The sequence below is a fragment of the Quercus lobata genome, chromosome 2 (assembly GCF_001633185.2).
Source record: "Quercus lobata isolate SW786 chromosome 2, ValleyOak3.0 Primary Assembly, whole genome shotgun sequence".
Taxonomy (NCBI): Eukaryota; Viridiplantae; Streptophyta; class Magnoliopsida; order Fagales; family Fagaceae; genus Quercus; species Quercus lobata.
In genome coordinates this window covers 60,544,670-60,569,908 of record NC_044905.1, presented here as the reverse complement: position 1 = coordinate 60,569,908, position 25,239 = coordinate 60,544,670, and the positions used below count along the sequence as shown (strand labels likewise).

At 34.8% G+C, this 25,239-nt stretch overlaps 1 protein-coding gene across 1 annotated transcript; it reads left to right on the top strand.

The window, feature by feature from the left end:
* Positions 1-23,092: 23,092 nt before the first annotated feature.
* Positions 23,093-24,879, top strand: LOC115967733 (transcription factor MYB57-like). The gene is made up of 3 exons (XM_031086864.1): positions 23,093-23,222; positions 23,327-23,456; positions 24,282-24,879. The coding sequence occupies exons 1-3, from the start codon at positions 23,093-23,095 to the stop codon at positions 24,877-24,879; spliced, it is 858 nt and encodes a 285-aa protein (XP_030942724.1).
* Positions 24,880-25,239: the final 360 nt, after the last annotated feature.

The following is a 25,239-nucleotide window of genomic DNA, read 5'->3' as shown; positions in this document are numbered from 1 at the left end:
TATTTCGGGCTTGTTTCGGACCGAATCGGCCTGAATCGGGCTGAATTGAAAAAAAAAAAAAAAAAGGGATTCGCTATGGACGTGTGTGCAGCCGCGTCGACGGTCGTAAAGCGCATCCGTGCGTGTCGGACGCAGGTGCATCACCCCTGGAGCCGCGCCGTGCTTCCCAAGATAATAGCTTCCAGTTTTAGAGACACAAAAAATAAAATAAAAGCACGGCCAAATAAAAAGAAAATAAAATGTCTTGTGCATAGATGAAATTAAAAAAATAATAAAAACATATGTGAAGACCTCCATCAAAGATGAGCCACTTTTATTTTTGGTTGAGAAATGAAAATCTAATAAAAGAAAAGGCAACTTGTATGTTTTACGAATGGTTATCGAAGATTGAAACTGTGTGTTAACAACATCATCCAAGTTTTAAGTTAAGAAGAATGGTAAAATATTGTATTTTAGTTCTTAAACTTTACTAAAAAAATTTTGGTTCTTAAACTTTAAATTATTATTATTATTTTTTTAACTTTGTAAATAATTTTTTTAATAGTTTAAAAACAAAATAATGATAAAAAAAAATAACTTTTTTCAATAACTTTGAAATGACAAATGATCTTTTAACTTAGGGATAGAAACTAAAACATTTTGAATACATATAGGATGAAAGACAAACTTTTCAGTAGTTTAAGGAAAATAAAATAAAATTTTGACAAAATTTAGGAGACAAAAATAGTAATTTATCCTAAAAAGAAACTTAAGTGCATTTAATGATATCATGGTATAGGGTATAAAATTAAATTTTGATGAGTTAAACACAAGGAGTGATTTAGTAATCATAACATCCACTTTTATAGATTCATTGGATTGTTTTATGAGAAATATTAAAGAATGCCCTAAGGACATTGACTAGCTATTTTTAGAAACATTTTATAGGAAAGAGATAAAATAATTAATTTTGTTGACAGCTTTTTAGATTTTCCATAAAAATTATTCAAAACTTACCTAACATGACCCTTGTTTTATATCTACAAAAATTGATTGGATTGAAGGAAATCTCTTGGTTCTGACTTCAAGGGCTATAAATTGAAGAAAATTGGTATGGAAATGGTAGACGAAAATATGCTTACCATTTTGCCTTAATTTCTTGGGCTTCCAAGACTTAGGGCCCACTTGGTTTGAGAGGAATCGAGTGGAGGGAAGTAGAGTAGGGTTGGTTGAAAATATGCTAATTTTGGGCTAATTCTATTCTACTCTACTTTACTCCCCTCCCTCTCCCTCAATCCAAATAGACTGTTAGGGTGGGAAGGTTGCCGTAGTAATTGTTTCTTTAGAGGAAGAGTTTTTACAGATGGGCTCACAGTAATATATTAAGATTCACTCTAGGAACCTTTTAAACTGTCTGATAAGAATTACCTAAATCACTGACTTTTTTAGTATCTTTTAAGCATTAGGATGGGGTTGTGATAAGTAAGTAGTAAGTCACGGTCATGTATTATTGAGTATGAGATGTTTGTTTTTCTAATACAAAATATGGTGTTGGTTCATTTAGAATTCAGTTCATATTGGATATTTATTGGTGGTGGATTATTGTTGAAAGGCTTAGGCATGGACTGGACTTAATAAATATGGATGTAGGAATGGAATTCAATTGTTTAACTCAAGTCACGTCTAAACAAAACCCTAGGGAATTTAATCAACCAATGCAATCAGCGGTTAAGATTGGAGAGCAGCCAATCAACATCAGAGCTTGGAAACGTATCCTGCACCAACCAAGCCCTAACGTAGCAATGGTCCAACCCGAGTTAGAGAGGAAAAGGAAGTTGAGCTCTAGTGTGATGGATCCCTCAGATTTTCCACACAAACACATGCAAGTCCCTCAAGAAGATCAGAACTCAAACAATTCAATGGTGGAGGCTATTGAGTAGCCCTGCCAAGAGCCATGAGTATCATAGTGTGGAATTGTTGCAAGCTTAGAAACCTAGTGACAAAGAGGGAGCTTGGGGATTTAATATAGGCAAAAGATCACTCCGTCATGTTCATTGCCGAGGCATGGACGGATGAAGCAATGCTAAAAAAAATAAAATGCAGTTTAAAGTTTGATCATATGTTCTTAGTCCACTGGATTCATAGAGAAGGGGGGGGGGGGGGGGGGGGGGCTTGTTCTTTATTGGAAGGATTCAATAAACTTGCGAGTGGAGACATCTTCTAAAAACCACATTGACTGTATCGTTGAGGGAGGTAGTGAAGGGGCTTGGAGGTTCACTGGCTTCTATGGTGAGCCAATCATTCATAAAAGACATGAATCGTGGTCGTTACTCCATCAGTTAAACATCAATTCGATCTTCCTTGGTTGTGCTTAGGAGATTTTAACAAAATATTGAGGGGGTCCGAGTAGAAAGGAGGGTCCAATTGGAGTCATGCCGAAATGCAACTGTTTAGAGATGCCATTGATGAGTGCGGTTTTTTAGATAGAGGGTATAAGGGCAATCCTTTCACTTGGAAAATTTTTTTATCAAGCGGGCAAACCATTTGGGAGAGGTTAGATAGAAGTTTGGCGAACAATGAGTGGCTTGTTCAGTTTGGAGGCTCATCAGTGCAACACCTGATGTGCAGTACAACGGATCATTCACCCCTTTTGATCTTACCCGAAATTCTGGAACTAGTAAATCTAGACAAACCCTTTCGATCTGAAGAAATGTGGATTGGTGAGAAGGGTTGAATAAACACCATCACAGCCGAATGGGGTAAGCATTGTATTTTTCATGATGGTTCAGGTATTGTGCCAAAGATTGAACAATGTGGGAAGGCTTTGAAGCAATGGAGCAATAGGAATTTTGGGAGCATTAGAAAGGAATTACAATTAAAGGAGAAGCTCTTAGCCAAGGTAGAATTGGAGGCACTCACTTTGGGTATTAACTTTTGTGAAGTCAATGATCTCCTTGACAAGGAGACAAGAATGTGGTTTCAGAGATCTCGTGCTTTATGGGTTACTCATGGGGATAAAAACTCTAGATATTTCCATAGTCGAGCCACAGAAAGGTTTTGAAAGAATAAGATTGAAGGCATAAGGGATGAGTCGGGACAATGGTGGCCAGATTCAAAAACGATAGCTTTAGTGATGATAGATTTTTACAACAACCTATTCTCCTCCTCCAACTCTTGTCAAATCCGAGTTGGCTTTGGAATCAGTCCAAAGCATAGTGATTGATGAGATGAACAGGCAATTGATGGAAAATTTTTTAGAAGGTGAAGTAAAGATGGCACTCAATCAGATGGCAACATAAAGGCCCCTGGTTCGGATGCAATGCCACCCCTTTTCTATCAACACTATTGGGACTTGGTGGGTAAGGAAATCACTACATCTATCCTCTCTTTCTTTAATTCGGCTACTTTACCTGAGCATCTAAATCTTATATTTATCACCTTAATTCCAAAAGTTAAAAATCCCAAACTAGTGTCTGAGTTCCGTCCCATAAGTTTATGCAACATGTTGTACACAATTTTCTCTAAGGTTCTAGCAAACAAGTTGAAAAAGATCCTTCCTCAAATCATCACGGAGCACCAAAGTGCATTTACAAAAGATAGGCTCATTTCAGACAATATTCTATTGGCTTTCGAGTCTCTTCATTGTATGCAAAATCATAAATTTACCAAGGAGGGCTTCATGGTGCTCAAGTTAGACATGAACAAAGCCTACGACCATGTGGAGTGGTCTTTTCTAAAAAGCATTATGAGGATATTGGGGTTTAATGAAAAATGGATCACACTCATGATGCTTTGTGTGTCAACGGTCTCGTACTTTATACTCATCAATGGTGCACCAAATGGGTTTATTAGAACAACAAGAGGGACAAGGCAAGGAGATCCCCTCTCACCATTCCTGTTCTTATTATGTACTGAAGGGCTTCATGGCCTAATTACCCAATCGGCCTTGAGAGGAGACATACATGGCTTCTCCCTTAGCAGAGGAAGCCCTTCACTAACCCATATTTTATTTGCAAACGATAGCTTAGTGTTTTGCAGGTCCAATGACGACGAATGCCAAAAAAATTTGGAGGTACTACAAATCTATGAGAGGAGTTCAGTCAACAAATTAACAAGGCCAAAACTACCATCTTCTTTAGCTAGTCTACTAGTGAAGAACAAAGATTGTTGATCAAAAATACCTTGGGAGTGGGGGAGTTCCAAAATTATGAGACATACTTGGGCTTGCCTTCTCTAGTGGGGAAAAATAAGAAAGCTAGCTTCAATTACATCAAGGAGTGGGTTTGGAGAAAGCTTCAAGGGTGGGAAGAAAAACTACTCTCTCAAGCAGGTAGAGAAGTGCTCATCAAAGTAGTGATTCAAGCCATCCCCACCTATACTATGAACTGCTTTAAACTTCCCACCAGTTTGTGCAATGAGATTGAGGGCCTAATTCATAAATTTTGGTGGGGACAAAGAGGGGATCGTAGAAAAATTCATTGGGTTAGATGGGAGGAATTATGCAAACCAAAGAATGAGGGAGGAATGGACTTCAAAGACTTGGCTTTATTCAACGATGCTCAACTAGCAAAGCAAGCATGGAGGTTGTTTCAAAACAAAAGTACACTTTTCTATAGAGTGTTCAAGTCAAAATTCTTCCCACACTACTCTTTCATGGAGGTAGTAGACTTACAAGCAAGTTCTTATGCATGGCAAAGCATTTTAAAAGGCAGGGAAGTGCTTAAGAAGGGTATGAGATGGAGAGTGGGGGATGGGACCTCAATTCGGATTTGGATAGACCCTTGGCTGCCTTTAGACTTTCTGCCATTTGTCTCCTCTCTAGTGGTACAAGATTTTGAGGAAGCCAAAGTTATGTCCCTCATCGACCTAGTCACCAACGAATGCCACTCGGCCACTGTGCAGAAACTCTTCTCTCCTTGTTATGTTGAACTGATCAAATCCATTCCCTTGGGTTGCAAACCTATGGAAGACAAGCTAGTGTGGCCTTTTACTCCATCAGGTGTATACTTAGTAAAATCGGGTTATCGATTTCTCTGTAGATTGCAAAGCCTTGAGGATAAAGACTACTACCCAGTTGAGACCAATTTATGGAAAAAGGTATAGGATTTACAGGTGCAGCCTGAAGTTCGAAACTTATTTTGGAGAGCCATCAAAAGTAAATCTTAAGCATCGCATGGTTATCTCTGATGATTGCTACGATCACTGCAAAGGTTCACCAGAAGACACGGTCCGTGCACTCTGATCTTGCCCCTCGTCGCACTAGTGTGGACCCACGACCCATGCTGGAATTTCAGATCTAGCCAGTCATTTGCGACCTTAAGAGACTTGGTTGAATACTCCATCAAGACAGGTGTGGATTTGAACTACTTCACCACCATTGTTTGGACGATCTGGCATCGCAGGAAATTAAGGGACGGAGTCAGAATTTTAAGTTAGGGGGGCTTATATATTTTTGTTTTAGATATTAGATCTATAAATTTTTTTTTTTTTTTATGGTCATTGAAATGAAGATAGAAAATGCTAGAGCTACAAGTTTTTTATAAATTACTTATGTAATAAGTGGTTACTGGTAAGTAAAAAAATGATGTGAGTGGTGTGTATATATGCGAACCAATAAAAATTTGCTACTAGAAAGGTTTGTAAAAATGTTATAAAAAAATTTGTGAATATAGCATTACTCTTAAAAGAATTAATGATATTGTTAAAGGGAAATAAAATGTAATTTTATAGAACAAAATTGTTAAAATTAATACACATATATATATATATATATATATATCATAATATTTTTTTTTAAAAAATTTAGTGTGGGGGGGGGGGAATTTAGGTTTCTGCCCCTGGCAGGAATGCACTACATACTAGTACAAAACCATTCCTAATTCAGCAAGTTCTCCACGAGGCACGGTCTGCACAAGCCACCTATGTTCTCTCCATCCCTCCAAAAACACCAGACCAAGGCAGCAGTGATCCTCAACAAATAACGTGGAAACCTCCGATCAGCCAAAAGCTCAAGGTAGACTTCGATGGGGCTATTTTTCGAAAGGAGCACAGTGCGGGCATCGATGTCATTATAAGAGATGAGCACGACAGTGTGATAGCAACCATGGCAGAAAATTTCCCATCACCCTTTTCGGTTAATGCAGTGGCAGTTATCGCGACCAAGAAAGCACTTAAGTTCGCTTTAGAGCTTGGTCTATCCACCATTGCCCTCGAAGGTGACTCTAAACACACTATTGATGCTTTGTTGAGTGAGAAGGTGTCGCTAGTAAACATTGGGCATCTCATTGAAGAGGAAAAGCTCTATGGAGACCAGTTGGATGTAGTAGAATTTAGTCATGTTAAAAGAAAAGGAACTAAAGTAGCTCATAACATTGCTAGACATACAAGACATGTTAGCAAGTTATAGGTGTGGATGGAGGATGTTCCTCCACACCTCACTACTATGATTCAAGCCGATTCGGCTCTCATTAATTAAATATTACAATGCTATTTCTCAAAAAAAAAAAAAAAAAAAACTGATATATAAAATAAAGGATGAAAAGAAACATAGGCAATCACGCCTAGGTTTCCTTAGCAGTCATGCGAAGAAGGCATTACACTTTACACCCCTTTCAAAAATCAAAATGGCTTCAAGGTTGCTGGAAACTCTCATTTTGACCCTGACTAATTGACAAATTAAATTGTATTTATATAGGCTATTGTTGGTCCATATTAGAAGTGGGACAGACTCTTCATTTTGGAAACTATAAAATTTTGAAAAATTTTGACTAACAAAACAAGCTTTTAACAACTATGTCCAGATATAAAGGGCCAAAGCACAACTAGACGCGCATGCTAGCCAAATAAATGTCATTATTTCTATATATTTAGAGGATTTACAAAATTAGTTATTGTCTTTTTTTTATTATTTCAAAAATACTCCTAACTTATCCTTATTCCTAAAACATAAAAATGAGATTAAAATCATAAATTGATTAAAAATTTTATTAAAAAAAAAAAAATCTACCCATGTTCTATAAAACTTCCTACTACCCCATGTACACAACCAAAACTACCCACATGTTCCTATAAAAAAAAAAACCTACCCCATGTTCTAAAAATAAAAAAATAAAAAAAAAACCCTACAAAAAAAGAGAGCCTCATTGCACACACTTTGGGATGAGGCTAGTATATATAATATGTTTGTAATATGATTTAACATATGTTATTTTCTAACATTTAACAAAGTATATACATCAAGTATATGTATAACTTTTCTCCAAAAAAAAAGTATGTATATATATAACATTAATAAAAATTATAGCATTATTTTAACTTCTAACCATAAAATCCACATTTATGCTTTCTTCTAAAAAGAAATAAATAAAAAAATTGTCCCTATCTCTAATTTTAAAAAAACATTAAAATAAATAAAGAAGGTTTTCCCAAAAATATTTACCTATATATTTTTAGGATGTCTCCTAAATATTATTTGATTCAATGAGCTATTAGGATATACGAGTAATTAGAGGAAAAATAAAGTATATTAATAATTTATAAACTTTCTATTTTTATGAAATATATTAAATACATTTTTAAATAATGAGTTATGTGTGGTATATAAGAGCAATTTTTGTAAATAAAAATAATATATTAGTCAAATCTATGGGGGGCTATTATTTTAATTTATAAATAAGTTTTTATATTTTTACCAAAAATAGAAGAAGGAAGAGCAATTTTTGGAAAGTCAAGGGGGCTATGACCCCCCTTTCCCTGCCCTTGATTCTTAAGCTTAGGGATATTGCTAGACCATGTATAAATTAATAGGAATATTTTTTTAAAATGGAATATTTTGTTAGTGTAAAATGGGGTGTCATTTCATCAAACGTTTGGGTGGAATGTCATTTCATAAAATCTCAAGTGAGGTTAGTGTAATTTGATAGGCTAAGAATGTATTGATCCACTTGGTAAATTAATCAATTAATTAGCCAAGTTAATTAATTAGATTCAATTACATGTAATAAGCGTGGTAGCACAAACAAATCACCAACTAAGTTAAATGCAGCGGAAAATAAATTTGACATAAGTGATTTGTTTACGAATGGGGAAAACCACCGAGACAAAACCCCACCAGGTGAATTTAAGGTTACCATTCTCGATAATCCACTATTATCAAAATAAGCGGTTACAAATAACATGAATCCTAGTACCTAATACCAATCTACAGTTAAACCCTTATCCCAATATCCAATTGGACTTGCAATGTAGTGACCATCTCTTCTTTCAATGCACGGCTTCAAGTACATGACTAACCAATCGATGCACGGATCCTAATACGTGACTAACACACCAACTTAAGAAATACGTTGGCTACAAAGTTCTTCAGTTTATCCACATGATGAAGATCAAGAAACTTCTTGGTTACAAAACCCTTAACGCAAAGACGCAGTAGCTTCTTCAAAGAAAGATGAACTAGGGCAAATTGTCTCCGGTCACAATTTGAGTGAATAATCACTTCGCATCAAGTTGCATAACCTTAGATGGCTTTTTAAAATAATCCTTATATATGTCTAGGGTTGAGAGAAAAGAAACCCTACACAAATAGGTTAGATATGCGTGAAAAATAGATCTGGAAATCTAAATTTCATAATTTTCGATGGATACAACTTCTGTCGAGAGCTATCGAGAATCACATATTAAATCTCAATAGATACATCTGTTGAGCTATCCGTCAAGTTTTAATGAACAACACTTCTTCATTTGATTCTTGGACATATTTGCATGATTTCAATACTAAACTTGAACTCTTGTTCCTTGAAGTATTAATCTACCCAATTACAAGTAAAGTGCATTTTGTCAAAGGATTAGCCAATTCAATATGACATATGTTCTAAGAAGTTCTACATATGTCCTAACATTCTCCCCTTTGGCAATCCGTGACAAAACCACAATAAACAAATGAAGTATGAGAGAAGTTATAAATCACTCAACTCATAATCACTTGTTGAATACAATAAAATATAATCCTAACATAAACTCTTGAAAATTTTTGCAAGAAGAGAGTTCAAGGCATGATAGACTTTGACAACCTATCTTTCTGAAACACTTTAAATAAAACTCATCAAGGCATCTTAGTGTGAAACATAAATAAAAGATTTCATACATAATAAGAAACATGTGTATAAAAAGAGAAAAGAAACAACACATGGAGAGGTAGGTGAAAATGATAACAACATCATCATCATCATATATATATATATATATCAAGATAAGAACAATGTTTACTATCACTAAGTGGTCACAAGACCGATGTACAAAAAGATAATGTATCTAAAAGAGAAAGAAAAGAAAAGATATATAAATCCTTACTACATCCCTCAAAAGATATAAACACTCCCCCTTAACAAAAAGTTCTATGCTAACTCCCCCCCTAAGTACATGACTACTTTCAACCCAAAACTACTTTCAACCCAAAACTACTTCCTCTTTTTGTCATGAATGACAAAGGGCAAGTCCCTGAGAAGCAGTCATCTCCTCATCACCAGAAGAGCTAACATCCTCATCCTCATCATCATCATCATATCACCGGAGCCATCATCACTGTCCTCGTCCTCTGACGCTTGTGGAGATGGAGAGGGAAAGGGAGATGGAGACGCGGTGAAGCCACCCATGCGAGCCTGTCATCGTGTGATACAACTAACACAGGTGTTTACCTGATACAACTTAGTAGTGAGTATATCAAGGCAAGCATCCATGTGCTCAAGCTGTGCCGTGATGGCTTCAAGCATCAAACCACCCGCAAAAGAAGAAGAAGGAATGGAGGTGGATGGAGCAGAATGAGCTAGATGAGTCGCCGTCTCGGTCCGTGGCCGCGTTGGTTGAAGCTAGGCCTCACTCCATCGAACAGACATCGTGCTGATGGCTTCTATGACAGTGAAATAAGCAGACTCGGGATGGGAGACAGAGGCATGACGAATGATCCTCGTGACAGCAGAAGGAAAGATAAGCTTATCACAGGTTGTTGTATCCTTATAGACATATATAAGGGGAGAAAATGAAATGAGAGGGAAAGTCTATAGTAAGGTCCTCAATGAAGGAAAGCAAAAATCGAGCACAAGGCTTGGTAATAAATTTATAGTGAGACAAGGAATGAAGAACAAATGTCATCACCATATTTAGGAACCTTGGACCTTTTGCAAAGCCTGAGCATGAGGTGTTTTGACGATCACCCCATGAAGAAGGTGTCTCATAAAAGATAGACAGAATTTTGTCTTTGGACACAGTCCTCAGATATGGACATTCGGGGTAATCAGGATGGGATACCCTCGGAACATGTAGCACATCAAAGATAAGCTCCAGAGTGACTACTATACGTGTACCTCGAACCTAAGTAATAAACCAAGGCATAGAAGAATCAAAACCGTGCATATTGGAGTAAAACTCCTGTATGATCATGAAGGGACAACTCACGGGTATCTCACATGGAGATTCCTTACCCCGCTTATGAATGACAGTCGGTAGAGTAGTATTGGAAAAGTCCGATAGAATCATGTGGTGTTCCGAATGAATGCCACATTTGGAGAGATTCTCCGAGAAGTCCTAACGGGCCTTCTCATCACAAAACCTAACAAGAAGAGGAGTAGGATCGGAAAATGATGGAACACAGAGGGTTCCGGGACAGAGTAGTTTTGCACTTAGGTGCCATGTGCAAACTATCCGAGAGAGAGAGAGAGAGAGAGAAAAAAAAAAGCACCATTAATATAGAGTACCAAATATGGAAATGAAAAGGTATGTATGCATGAACAATGCATAAATATGTGACGTGCAAAGAAAATTGCATCACGAGTTCAACCTAAACCAATCCTAACGACACACAAGGTTCCAGCTTAGAAACACACATCTATAATGCATGAAACATTGTGAAAATGCAAATGTAATGCAATGCATGAGCATATATCTTCAAATAGGTGAAACCCAAGAAGAAGGTCATCACCGTGTTAAGGAACCTCAAACCTTTTGCAAAGCCCGAGCAAGGGGTGTTTTAACGGTCACCCAAAGAAAAAGGTGTCTCATAAAAGCGAGACGAGAGTTCGCCATTGGACACATTCCTAAGACGCTCATAGCCGGGGTAGTCAGCAAACTCTATGCTCAGTTCGTGTAGCACTTCAGATATAAGATCTAGAGTGACTACAATGCGCGTACCTCGAACACGAGTGATAAAATGAGGTACTAAATAGTCGAATCCGTGCATGTTGGAGTAATACTCCTATATAATCATGGAAGGATAGGTGATCGGGATGCCACACATTGTCTCCCAACTCCTATTGTAGTCAGTGGGAAGGTCAGTATCGGAAAAGTCCGATAGAATGACTTGATGTTCCGAATGAATGTCACGTCGTGAGAAGTTCTCTGAAAAGTCCTTACGGGCTTTATCATCATGGAACCGGACGTGTGATGGAGTAGGATTTGCAGGGGGAGAAGAAGAAAATGCCCAGGAATGAAGAGGTTTCCAAGACGGAGTAGATTTCTATTTAGGTGCCATAGAGCAACTAATGAAAGAAAGAGAGAGAGAGAGAGAGAGGGACAAATAGAAAAGCACCAAACAATTTAATATCAATATGATAGAAACAAAATTGGTACGTATGTATAGAAAATGCATGAACATGTGACATGCAAAAGGAAAAACATCATGGGCTCAGCCCAATCCAAACCTACCAGCACACATCATTTTAACATAGTAAACACACATCTAAAATGCACGAATCATTGTTAAAATGCAAATGTGATGAAATGCATGATGATTTAAACTCATTTAAACAAAAACCAACCCAAAAATTTTGTGAGCAACTCATCAATTTTGAAGGACCCCAAATTTTTCAAAAAATCCCAAAAGTTAGGTCAAAAAGATGAAATGCATGATAAGATGAGTGAAAATGAGATCATACCAGAGGAAAAAGATGATCTTTAGGCCAAAAAGCTTTTGGGTTTGAGGTTGAGAGAGAGAGTGAAAGAGAAAGAGAGAGAGATAAGTTTGGGAAGGTAAGGAGACAAGTTCTATCAAGAGAGATCGGAGAGAAATGAGAGAAATTCGCGCTGACCCTTTATAGAGACACATATGCCACTCGATAGATCGGTAAGTGTCGAGAGGTGTTGAGAATTAAAAATAGCCAGATAGAGCTATCGAGCAGCTATCGAAAAGCTATTGAGAGGTGTCCACAGCAAAGTGACCTCGATGGATCAAGCAGCTATCGAGCATCTATCGAGCATATAGAAACTTCCTTGGTGGATCAAGAAGCTGTTGAGAAGCTATCAAGCCTGATTCTAAAATACCTCGATGGATTGAAATTGGGATAACAGCTATTGTGAAAAGAAGCTCAAGAGGCTCGATAGATAGCCTAGCTGTCAAGAGATGTCGAGAAGCTGTCGAGATTGCTCAAAAGCAGTTTTTCAAAGAAGAAAAAAACACAGACATGAATGCAATCAAACATGCTACTCAACCAAAAATCTAAACAACATTTTAAGCTCTCAAAAACATCTCTTAACAAGAAAATGTCAAGCATTTAGATCCACAGACACACACACACACACACACACACACACACACACACACACTAAACAAGTCTAACCAATTTTATATTTCAAAAACAAGTCAAGACAGCTTAGTGAGCATACATTAACACATGTATTCCTTGTGATTGCCAAATCATATTGTACCTACATATGTATCAAAAGTTGCAAAGAATATTGTGTGTTGTGTGTGTTAAAAACATTGCAATATTGCATAAGTGTCTACATGTTATGACGATTTGAGACATAAGAAAATCATGTTACTCACACATAATTATAACTGCTTGATGGGGACTATCACCTTCGAGGTATATCCTATAACTCTCACATCTCCTAGAAGACACGCTTGCAATCATATATAAAGCATTTTGATTCTTTGTGCTTTTATTTTTCTTTTAAGCAAACCATGCATGGGCATATATGAGAAAGAAAAGAATTACCCAGTTATGTTAAGTTTTTGACATTGCACTTTTGCTATGCTGAAGCATACAAATGTCATTTCATGATTGACGGGCGACAGTGGTGAGATAGTTATTTATGCTTTTCTCTTAGAATTTTCTAGTCATTCCTGTCAAAAAGAGTGATACAAGTGTTAAGTACAAGAGATTACTTAATCTTACTCATCACAAGCATGAGCCTTAAAGCTCACTTGTTTAGTTGTGCATAGGGATGCTTATCTAAGTTACAAAAGATATAGAGTTTAGAAAACTTTGTTTCAATGGCCATCTAAGGTACACAAATACCAATGTACACAAAACACAGACTGTTTTTGTATTTTTCTTATTTTTCAAATTTTTTTTTTTATTTTTATGAAAAAGAAAATAAAGCAAAGCTGAAAATAAACAAACAATAATATGTTAAATAAAGCAAAGCATAAATTAGACTGACTCAAAACAATAAAGCAAAACACGCAAGTAATGCATACTCAAATCCAAGAAGGGGAGAGAGAGAGAGAGAGTGACTAAATCACTTGGAGCCTTTTTTCTTCCATACCTGAGAATAACCTTTCCGTTTAGCAAACCCTTGATCTGGTGGTGAGGGGGAAGAATTGAAACCGTTCAAGTTCAAAAGGAACATGAGGGCTTAAGTAGATCTCCAAAAGGAGCAAAGGAGGATGGGAACTGATTATGGTTTCCCGATGAGATCATACTATTGCTCTGTTGAGTGGCTAACCACTTATAGCAATTAGTTCAAGTATGTCTAGTCGTTGCAATGGTCTGTTTAGCTTCATTAAACTTTGTGGAGACTTCTTCTCATTCTAGCTCCACATCACTGAGCTTCTTGGTGGCCAACCTATATAACTTCTCATACTTTTCCAAAACCTTATATAATTTTGCATAGACTGTGTAGATGTCATCTTGTTCATCAATCTTCTCAAATTTAGACTCCACCAAGTCCTTTTCTTCATTCATGGTGTGCTATTGCAAGCAACTAAAAATAAAACCTATACTCCTAAAAATATATTTAGTAATACGAGTAAGGATCGTTCCCATAGAGAGTATCTAGCTTAGTTTTATGCTATGTGAACAAGTAGGGGGGGTTGAGTATAATGAAAGGAATTTTAAGAAAAATAAAACTAAGGAACAATTCAAATTAATGTATCGAAATCAATCAAAAGAACAAACCTTGGTCTAATTCAACATCCACCAACGAAATTTTAGAACTGATCATTGATGCAAGTATATATTAATTCACACTTTGAATGTTCACCGTTGGAACTATTTTCCTATCTCTCCTTAGTCGGAATTAATTAGAAAACAAGTGATCTAATAAACCCTAATTACTAAACAACCTAAGACAAGTGCTAAAGGTTTAATCTAGTAGCAGCCTTAAGAATTAGAGAGATTGATGAAACTAACCAACACTAGCACAAGAAATTGTATTTAATTTAGTCGAGCGTTCTTCCTAAGATCTAATAATTTCTGATGCAGCAAATCATTAAATCTTGGTTGCTTCACAAGTTGGAGAGATCAAATAATTACGGATTTAATATCTAACCTAGCAGTAGATTGCAACGAATAATAAACTAGTAAGCCTCCTAGTAATTAAACGAGACAATCATGAAAATAGGCACAGAAGAACATCCGATATTCAAAGCATAAATTGAACAATAAAAACAAATTAGATGTCACAGTTTTATTGATTCCAAAGCTTCAGTTTCCTTCGACCAAGTATAAAAGTTTTAGCCACGCATGGCCATGATGAAAACTCAAAGGAGAAAATCTGAGAAGAGGGGAGAGAGAGGCATGTGTGTCCAATTCTGATTTCTCCTCCCCATTTTACACGTTAATTCCCCCTTTCTCAAGCCTACAAAATCTCCTAAAAATATTCTCAATAATAATATCCAAATCTGTGTATTAAAATATTCTCAATAATAATAATATCCTAATATAACTAGGAAAGTGGTGTTTTTCAGCTGGAATTTTTGTGCATCAGATCTGGAAGCTTCCAAAAATAAACCGCATCAAATCTGTGTATTAGAATTGTAGGCAAAGGAACATTTCAGAACGTCAACAGTGCAGGTGCAGCAACTTCAAGCCCGATTTCGACCTTGATGCAGCCCGTATATCTCAAAACTCAAAACATGAAAGTTGTAGAGCTTTTTCTTGGTGTTCCATAGCATCTTGAATCATCCTAATCGAAGCTTGGATGAGAGAGTTATGCCTAGATTACGAAAAGATATCAAAGTTGTCCAGAATCGCCCAATTAGCTACGTTTTGCACTTAATGCCTCCATTTGCATCCTAAATCAAAATATAAGAATAATGAGTACATTTAGGTACCAAATAAATATAAAAGACTAAACATTAAGGGAGAAAAATATGATATTTTGCATTCTCATCAAATTCCCCCACACTTAACTTTTGCTCCTCCTTGGGCAAAACTCAAATTCACTTTTCTAAAAACACCAAGGTTGCAACACCATTAGCGAAGAACAACCAAGCTCTTCAAAATTCATGACATATCATTAACAAGCATTCTTAAACAACTTACAATTACTTAGTAAGCATTTTCACTTGAAGATGGAGTAAACTAAATATGTAGACCCTCATGGAAATAAACACTCGACTCTCATGAGTTTGAAGGGCATGTGTTTTGCTCAAATTCATTCCAATGGAAATGATCTACCATAGGCTTGCATATCTTCTCATTCTCCACCACTGGGATCACATGCATAACACGAATCATAAGGGCTTTTCAAGGGTTGTAATGGGGTTTAGGATCAAGGTGAGTAATATTTGAAAATGTAGCTCAAAAGCCATCGAAACTAGTGGAGCAAAAATGAATCAACTCAAGCTCGAATATATAAGACATGTTAAACCAATCACTCCATTCAGCAGTTTCCACCTTTGTATATATCACGTATAAACAGACCCCTTTCTTGGAATTTTAGGAGGAATTATGAACATGGACAGTTTGAAACATTAAAAACAATTTCCTCCATCACTTCCTTCCTTTTTTTTTTTTTTTAAGAATTACATCAACAATGGAACTCACAAGTTAAGAGTGAAAACATGTTCCATTTCACCAGTCATAGCCATACCACAAATCCAGACACCCCCAGAATTATTTCTTGCACACCTATACATATCATAATGATGAACAATGCTCCACTAGCTCTACGGCTTAAGTAAAAGTATTGTTTTTCAGGTTTAAAGGTTGTAATGTGGGTTCACAATGAATGAAAAAAAAAAAAAAAAAAAAAAAAAAAAAAAAAAAAAAAAAGCTCAAAGGGGTTCATCAAAGGGAAAAATTAATTACAAGATAAGCTATTTGACTTATGTAGCTTATAACAAAGAGGACCTTAATCATGTTCATGCATGCATGTGTCAATATGATCTCGAAGAGAATCAAGGCAAATTCTAGAAAAACAAATCCATGGAAGAATATCTCACATGAAAGAATAATGAAATTGATATGGATGTGCCAGTCTAAAGGCTCAAAATCTCACTAGCTTTTTTCTACAAAATTTAGTCACTACCATTCTCAAGGAAAATAACTAAACCAATTAATTCAAAGATGGAAGATCACTTATTCAATCATGTTATGAATTTTTCAAGCTTAATGGAATCTTGCTCATGACATACACAACCAAAAATCTTTGAAAACCACAAAAACAAAGAGCAATTTTTTTTTTTCAAAAATACAAAATTAAAACACAACCTAAATCCCCTCCCTCACACTTAAAAATTACATTGTCCCCAATGTAAGGTGAAATGCAAAGAAAAGGAAAAAATAACCAAAATATAAATGTGAAAATAAAAAGAAGAAAAAGAATAAACTCCCCTTGGGTTGCCTCCTAAGCATCGCCTTTGTTTATTGTTGTTGGCTCGACTCAATGCTTCCTTCTTCAATCAGTATAAATCGGATCCTCATTATTAGAATCATCCTCAGGCTCAGTGTCGCTCAAAGTAGTAGCAAGTGCCTTACTTTTCCTAACAATCTTGAGATACGTAGGGCACTCTTGTTTCATGTGACTGAAGCCTTGACACCCAAAGCACTTGGTCCTAAGGGAACAATGTATTGACCGCCATCCCTAGCATCCTTCTTTCCTTTGTCTTGGTTCTTAAACTGAGACGAACTGGACTACTTGCGGTCTTTGGCAAATCCTTTGGCATTAGCATTCTTCATAAACTTTTTGAACTGCCTTGTAATGTAGGATTTCATTTTAAAATCTTCATCGTCTGAAGACTCATCTGTGTCACTGTTCTTGGCCTTCAATGCCATGCTCTTGCCCTTACTAGATTTCCTAATCCTTGTCAAACCCAACTCATAGGTCTGCAAATTGCGAATCAGCTTTGTCAAAGGAATTTTTTCAATATCCTTTGATTCCTCAAATGCGGTGATCTGGGCATGAAATCTCTCTGGTAGAGATCTAAGTACCTTTCTAACAATCTTGGATTCGGGAATGGTTTTCCCAAGATTAAAGGCCAAGTTCACTATGTCCTTAAGCTTGGCATAGAACTCCTTGAATGACTCATCCTCCTCCATCTTGATTTCTTCAAAGCTTGTAGTAAGCCTCTGAAGTTTTGAATCCTTAATAGCCTTAGTTGCTTCATAGGTTGTTTGGAGGATGGTCCATGCATCATTTGCAATTTCAGTAGAGGATATCTTCTTAAACTCCCCATTTGTGACCGCACTGAATAACACATTCAATGCCCTGCTGTTGAAGTTAGCAGATTTGATCTTTGCATCATCCCAAACAACCGGTGCTTCCTTAGGCTTGGTCCAGCCTATTTCCACAGCTTGCCACACTTTCTCATCTAATGACTGCAAGAAAGCCCTCATGCGTACTTTCCAATATGCATAGTTAGTGCCATCAAATAAATGATGTATAATAAGAGACTTTCCTCTATCCATGATAAACAGGGGTCAATGGATCACACAGTAAATATTAAAACCCAATTAGAATGTGCTTGCTCTGACACCACTTGATAGGCCAAGATGTATTGACCCCTTTTGATGAATTAACTAATTAATTAGCCAAGTTAATTAATTAATTCGATTAACATGCAATATGCATGGCAACATAAAAAAATCACCAACTAAGTTAATACGCAATGGAAAATAAAGTTGGCATGGTGATTTGTTTACGAATGGAGAAAACTTCCAAGGCAAAAATCTCATCGGGTGATTTTAAGGTCACCACTCTCAAGAATCGACTATTATCACAACTAGCAATTACAAGTAAAGGAATATTAGTACCTTATACTAACCTACAGTTGAACCCTTACCCCAATACTGAATTGGACTTGTTCTGTAGTGACAATTTCTCCTTTCAATGCACGGCTCCCAGTATGTGACTAACCAATCGATTCACGAATTTAAGTACGTGACTAACCACCAACTTGAGAAGGATGTTGGCTGCAAAGTTCTTCAATTCATCCACACGATGAAAATCACGAAACTCTTTGGTTACAAAACTCTATAGCGTACAAACGCAGTAGTTTCTTGAAAAGAAAGATGAACTAGGGCAAATTGTCTCCGGTCACAATATGCATGTGAAAAGCCTTTACATCAAGTTGCATTTACTTACATCAGCTGTGACGATCCTTAAAATAATCATTATATATGTTTAGGGTGATGAGAAATGGGAAAAAATTGCCAAACAGACTATTCTTGGAAAAAAAATTAGGCGCGTGGCACATATTCAAAGTTATTTAATAAGTTAGACTGTTTTTGAAAGTCGAGTTTGGCAAACTCGACTTTGGGCTGGAAAACAGACACTATAGTGGCGTTTTTCTAGTGGCTATAGCAACGTTTATAGAAAACGCCACTATAGGGAACCTATAGTGGCGTTTCTAACAAACGCCACTAAAAAAAAACGCCACTATTGTGTCTGTATTCCAGCCCAAAGTCGAGTTTGCCAAACTCGACTTTCAAAAACAGTTTAACTAACTAAATAAGTTTGAACGCGTGCTGTCCAGCTAAAATTTTTCAGAATTTTCACTTTTTGGCAAATTTTGCCTGAGAAATGAAAGACTAAACATGTATATACAAATTGGAGTGAAATCAGATCTGAAAAGCTGATTTTCTTAAATCTCGATAGATAGTGTATCCATCGAGCAGCTGTTGAGCATCGGGCAAAACTTGCATTTTAAACCTTAATAGATGCTATTTGTTGAGCTAGCTATCGAGTTTTAAAATCTAGCACTTGTTCACTTGTTTATTAGACAGACTTACATGGATTTCACACTTGGACTTGAACTCTTGTTCCTTGAAGTATTAAACGTATCCTGGATCTACCCAATTACAAGTAAAGTGCGTTTTGTCAAAAGATTAACCAATTCTATATTGACATATGTTCTTAACATGATTCACATATATTCTAACATTAGTTAATCAGGTTGGAAAATATATTTTGATTTGGATTTCAAAACCACGGATTGAAGTGGGTCTTTTTTTTTCTTTATTATTATTATTTATTTATTCATCTTCCGTTCAAAGCTTTAAATAGAACTGTTAAAGTATATGTACTTCTGTGTATAAGTTTTTAAAAGTATTGTTTTAAACATTATATATTAATATAAAAATATTTGTAATATTGTAATATTTTTTATATATTACTAAAAAGAAGTATAAAACTTACCTAAAAAATTATAAAGAAATTTACAATTTTATATATATATATATATATATATATATATATATAATTTATATGCAACAGTATTTTCAAAATGGTTTGGAAAGTACACTCATACCGATTTTTTTTTTTTTGATGGGATCATACCAAAATATTCTGTTCTTTTTTTTTTTTTTTTTTGAGAGGAAAATATTCTGTTCTATAATCAAAACGAATGATTCCGAAACAATATTCCTAACTTTCCTAGGAATTAACATGATCACGTGGGCCTATAAAAAAAATTAAAAAAAAAATGATCACATGGGTTTTAAATCAAATTGCACGAGCATCTATAATAAATATAAGATGTTCTCTTGACAAAGATAGTAGTGCTTGTACTCCATAAAAAATAAAATAGATAAATAAATAGTAGTGCTTGTAGCCTTGCTTGCATGGTAGTCAAATAAAGACGTTTTCTGGCAAAATAATGTTTTTCAACAGTTTTTCGTATGTTCAGATTCTAGCCAGTAAAAACTCAAGATTAAAAAAGCGAGTAAAACGTGGGACACATAATTTAGTATAATTTAATGTTATAATTTGTGATATGATAAATTATGATGGATGAAAGTGTGATAATGTGTTATACAGAGACAAATTTTTACAAAATGCTACTCCCAATCTAATGAGTTGTAACAAGTGGCGTAGCTATTAAGGAATCCAAGAGCCTCCCCCCACAGCTTTTGAAAAAATTAAAAAAAATTTTGAAGATATCTTTAAATAATTTGTAAAATTTTAAATAATCCTATCATTTTCGTCCCATGATAACAAATATATATATTTAAAAAGTTTAGAACTTAATTTGTACACTGTAACATAAAGTGAAAAGTCATAAACATGATTGATGTGTCATATCATCAAATCTCTCGTACACTTACAAAACATTTTCTCTTACGCAAGTAAATCTTTCTCTCTCTCCGTGCTTTTTTGTCACTTTGCGTCGCCTCTCATTTTTACACAGAACCACCGGTCACTTCCGTGGACCCCTCACTGTGCAGAGTGCAGTAGCTATTCCTCGTAGCTGACCGGCTCTAAATGGTTTTAACTCTAGTGATTTCAGATTAGACTATGCGTGAGTTTGGTTTAGGTTTTTTTTTTTTTTTTTTTTTTTTTGGTTTCAAAAGTATATAATAAAAAAATTGAGTTTTTAAAAAGTGTATAATGGAAAAGTATATTTTTAAAAAACGAAGTATTTGGTAAAAATTATTAAAAAGTGTTTTTTGAAAAAATTGAGTATTTGACTAGTAGTTATAAAAGTGGTAGTTTAAAGGGTAAATTACCAAAAAGGACAATGTATATATAAGGGAGCTTATTTCATACTTTTTTTTTTTTAAATGTGAGTTTGTTTCATACTTAAATCAACTACTTCATCATACTTAAATCAATTTTTCTCTTTCTAAAAAAATTATTTTTTTCTCATCAATATTAGTTAATAATAACCTACCACTTAAGATTTATTGTGAAAGTATTGTGAAAATATTGTGATAAAAATTTATACTGATTTTAATTTTAACATACTATTAATATTATTTTTTTCTCTTTCTAAAAAAATTATTTTTTTCTCACCAATATTAGCTAATAATAACCTATCCTAAGATTTATTGTGAAAATATTGTGATAGCATTTTTTTTCTCTTTTTTTTTTCTCTCCACACACGTGAGCTCTCCTTCTTCTTTTTTTCCCCCTCTTCTCCTCCACACACGTACCCACACTCTTTTCTTCTCTTTTTTTCCTTCTTTCCTCTTTTATTCCCTACTATACCACTTCCTCAGTCCAGAACGTTCCGCAGACAGAGCTCTCTTTCTTTTTTTTTTTTTTCCTCTTAGCACTTCGTCTGTAACAACCATGCAAGAACTCATCCAACTCCAGAACGTAACCTTAAGTGCTTGGATCGGGAAGATTGGATGATCGGAACCAACTACCATTGTATTGCGCTCGAATAGTTGAGCAATCGCCAGCCAATTTTCGACCCCGATCTCCTTCGTCTTTTTCTATTTTTTTTTCCTTGTTCTTGATTAGTTGTTGTTTCTGATTTTAGATTTGTCAGATCGATTTCTTTTTTTTTTTTCTTGATCTTTTATTGTTGTTCAAAATTTTTTTTTTTTTTTCTGTTCTTGATCTGCTGTTGTTGTTGTTGTTTTAATTTTAGATTTGTTGTTTAATAGAGGGTAATTTGGTAATTTCTTATGACCCCAACGGATATATCAAAACACACAATTCATGTTTTGATTTATGGACCTCAGGAGGTCCATAAATTTTGCGCGTTTTGGACGCTAGTTTTGCCTGAGCTCAAAACGTAACTTTTATCAAAAAGTTGCGTTTTGGACTAAGCCAAACGCAATTTTTCTTCAACTTTTCTAATATGCGCATTTTCAGCTCCTAAAAGTGCAAATAAACAGACACTATACCTGATACTCATTGGCATTGCTTTTAACTCCTTTTTCTCTTTCCAGGTACTGTACTGTTGATTTTGTTGCTTTACTTTTCATTTTTTTTAATTCTTTATAATATATTATTTATTATTATAATAATCAATTTATTAGCATGTTTCATAATTGATTAAAGTTATTAAATTATTTTATCAATCTGTCTCATGATTGTTTAATTTTAATTAAATACATTTTTATTTATAATATATATTGAGCTATGAAATATTGCACATTACTATTTTACATTTCATACCAAAAAAAATTACACATATCTCTCTAAAGACAAATTTCTAGCTCTGTCACTAATTGTGATACAAAATTGTGTTAAATTATGTGTCCTCAGTCTTACTTTTAAATGAACAGTGCTTGAGTTAGACAAGAACGATTGAAGGTTGTAGAGAAATTGGACAATAATTAATGATCAACACAGGGTACAATCATTATAGAGTACAACCCAATATTAAAAAGAGTACTTGAGTTAAATGTTCTTCAGAAATATTAGACAGTGATAAATGATCCAAAAATTTCAAGAACACCTAATAAATCACAATTCTTGTAATAATTGTCTATTTGATAGGATGTGAGTGGTAGAAAAAAATGTGGTGAATTTATGTAAAAGTGATATGTAACCAATCACAATCTATCACGTAGAATAATTGTGACAAAATTTATGATATTTTATGTAGTACTAGAATTACTCTTATTAATCAATATAGTCTATTTCATATAAAAAAAATAAAAAGATCAATATAGTCTCAAATATAGGTGGTCCCTATAGGTGGTATTTTTTTTTTTTTTTTTTTTTTTTTTTGGAGGGAATAACAGGCAATATTTGAATTTGTTGCTAAACGCTGAAAACGTGCTACAGTCATGAATATAATAATATTAATAATAATTTCAGATGTGCCATGCTTTATGTCGCACATTTGTATAAGAAGGTTTGGGGAACTCCTTGTAGAGTAGTGGAAGCAAAACCCTAAAAGAGAGAGAGAAAAAAAAAGTGTTGTGAGAGAGAAGAAATGGAAAGGAGGCCACGCAGTGCGAAAGGTGTAATCAGAGGAGCATGGTCTGCGGGGGAAGATAAGATCCTTAAAAACTACATTAAAATCCATGGCGAAGGGAAATGGACAGACCTGCCTCAAAGAGCTGGTTCTAACTTCTAACAATATATATTGCACTATATATTCTCTCTTCTCTCAAAGTGGTTCTCTTTTGTCGATTATTCATACTGACACTTACTTCTTATTTTGTAGGGCTGAGGAGATGTGGGAAGAGTTGCCGGCTTCGTTGGTTGAATTATTTAAGGCCAGATATTAAGAGAGGCAACTTTTCTGAGGACGAAGAAGATCTCATTATCAAACTACATAAGCTTCTTGGTAACCGGTATGGGAAATTTACTTCTCCTCCGGAGCCGGTTCAATATTATTTGAGATTTAAGGTGATAAATTTAAATAATGGTTTTTATATTTAAATATAGATTAAGTAAATTATTCACAAATATATATAAATTAAATAATTTTATTTAATATTAGAGATATAATTTTTTCCACAACTTTATGTGATGATAAGTTGACTACAATGTTCAAAAAGTTATATGCCTAACAGTGATCTTCATATATAATATTGTATAAAGATTTTTTTTATTAACTTCTTCTGAGTAAACCCAAATATATTTTAGATTAAAAAGAAAACTAAATACATTATTATTATTATTATCTCTGATTTTAATATGATAAACAACACCTTTTTATTATAATAATTTTACGATGAAATGTTAAAAACACCTTACACATTGCTATTAATTGCAAATTTGATAATATATAGTGATAAGTATAACAAGTATTAAATAAAAGATCAACATAAGTAACAATGAATTTAATTTTGAGAAAAATTTTTTAAAATCCACAATTGTGCAAATCATAAACAAGTGAAAGAAACTCATTTTGCATTCGAGGGTTTTTATTTATTTTTATTTTTTAAAATTTGATAGTTACAAAGGAGGATGAAATATTTGAACTCTAAATATTTTCATTAAAAACATTATGAAGTGTCAATCAGTTGAATTAGAGGAAATTTGCATAGATTATATATATGGTCTTTTTTCCTTTTGGGTCTGGGGAAAATTCCCCTCCCTCCTCCCAAATGTCACACTATAAAGTGATAAATTAATGTGCTTACAAACTAGACGTTGTGTAACGAGTGTTGCAGTTGGTCACTCATTGCTCAAAGATTACCGGGACGAACTGGCAATGAGATAAAGAATTACTGGAACACCATTTTAAGCAAGAGGGTGCAAGGTGACAAGATTCATGAACAAAGTAGTAGAATATTAAAATCCACTGGAAGGATAAGAAAGTTGACATCAGGCTCAAATCCAGGAATAAAACCGGTTGCTCACCCTGTGATTCGACCAAAAGCAGTGCGGTGCACAAAGGTTATCCTCCCATGGCAACCAGATAATAATCAAATGTTCAATGAAAATATAGTTCCTTATGGGAATAGTGAAAACCTATTTCCTTCAATTCAGCCGAAGAATAATATCTTTGACTTTCTAAAAGATTTGGATATAAATTACTTTTTGAGATCGGATATGCCAAATTCAGATGGCCACCAAACCAATGAAATCAACGTATGTGACATTGTGTTGGATTTGCCAGTTTCTGGATGCAATACCAAGCTTAAAGATTTAATCGATGAAGGGAAGCCTGAGAATTGGAGGGCTACTAATCCCTTTCAGCCAAATGAAGCTATGGATCTTAACACATTGGCATCTTTTCTGGATTCAGAAGATGCATGGATTAGCTGAAAGTAAACAAGATGCATAACTAAGCCCATTATCTTCATGAATAATTGGTGCCCATTGCTGTTAGCATTTTCTTATGTTGTTGGTTAGTATTGTCATCTATGTGTATCTAATTAAATCATGAATAGTTGGAGTGTATTTTGCTTGGCCTCTGTTGCACCCAATAATGGATAATGCTCACCACATGTTAATATTAGACATTTTTCAGTTGCAAATGTATTGGTTTGACCCATTAAAGCCCAATACATTAATACTCTCATATACCAAATATATATATACTATATGCTCTACATATTGTGGTAGTGGTACCCAAATATGTGTTTGTAAATGCAAATGAAGAGATGTAATTCACCTTCCTCACAC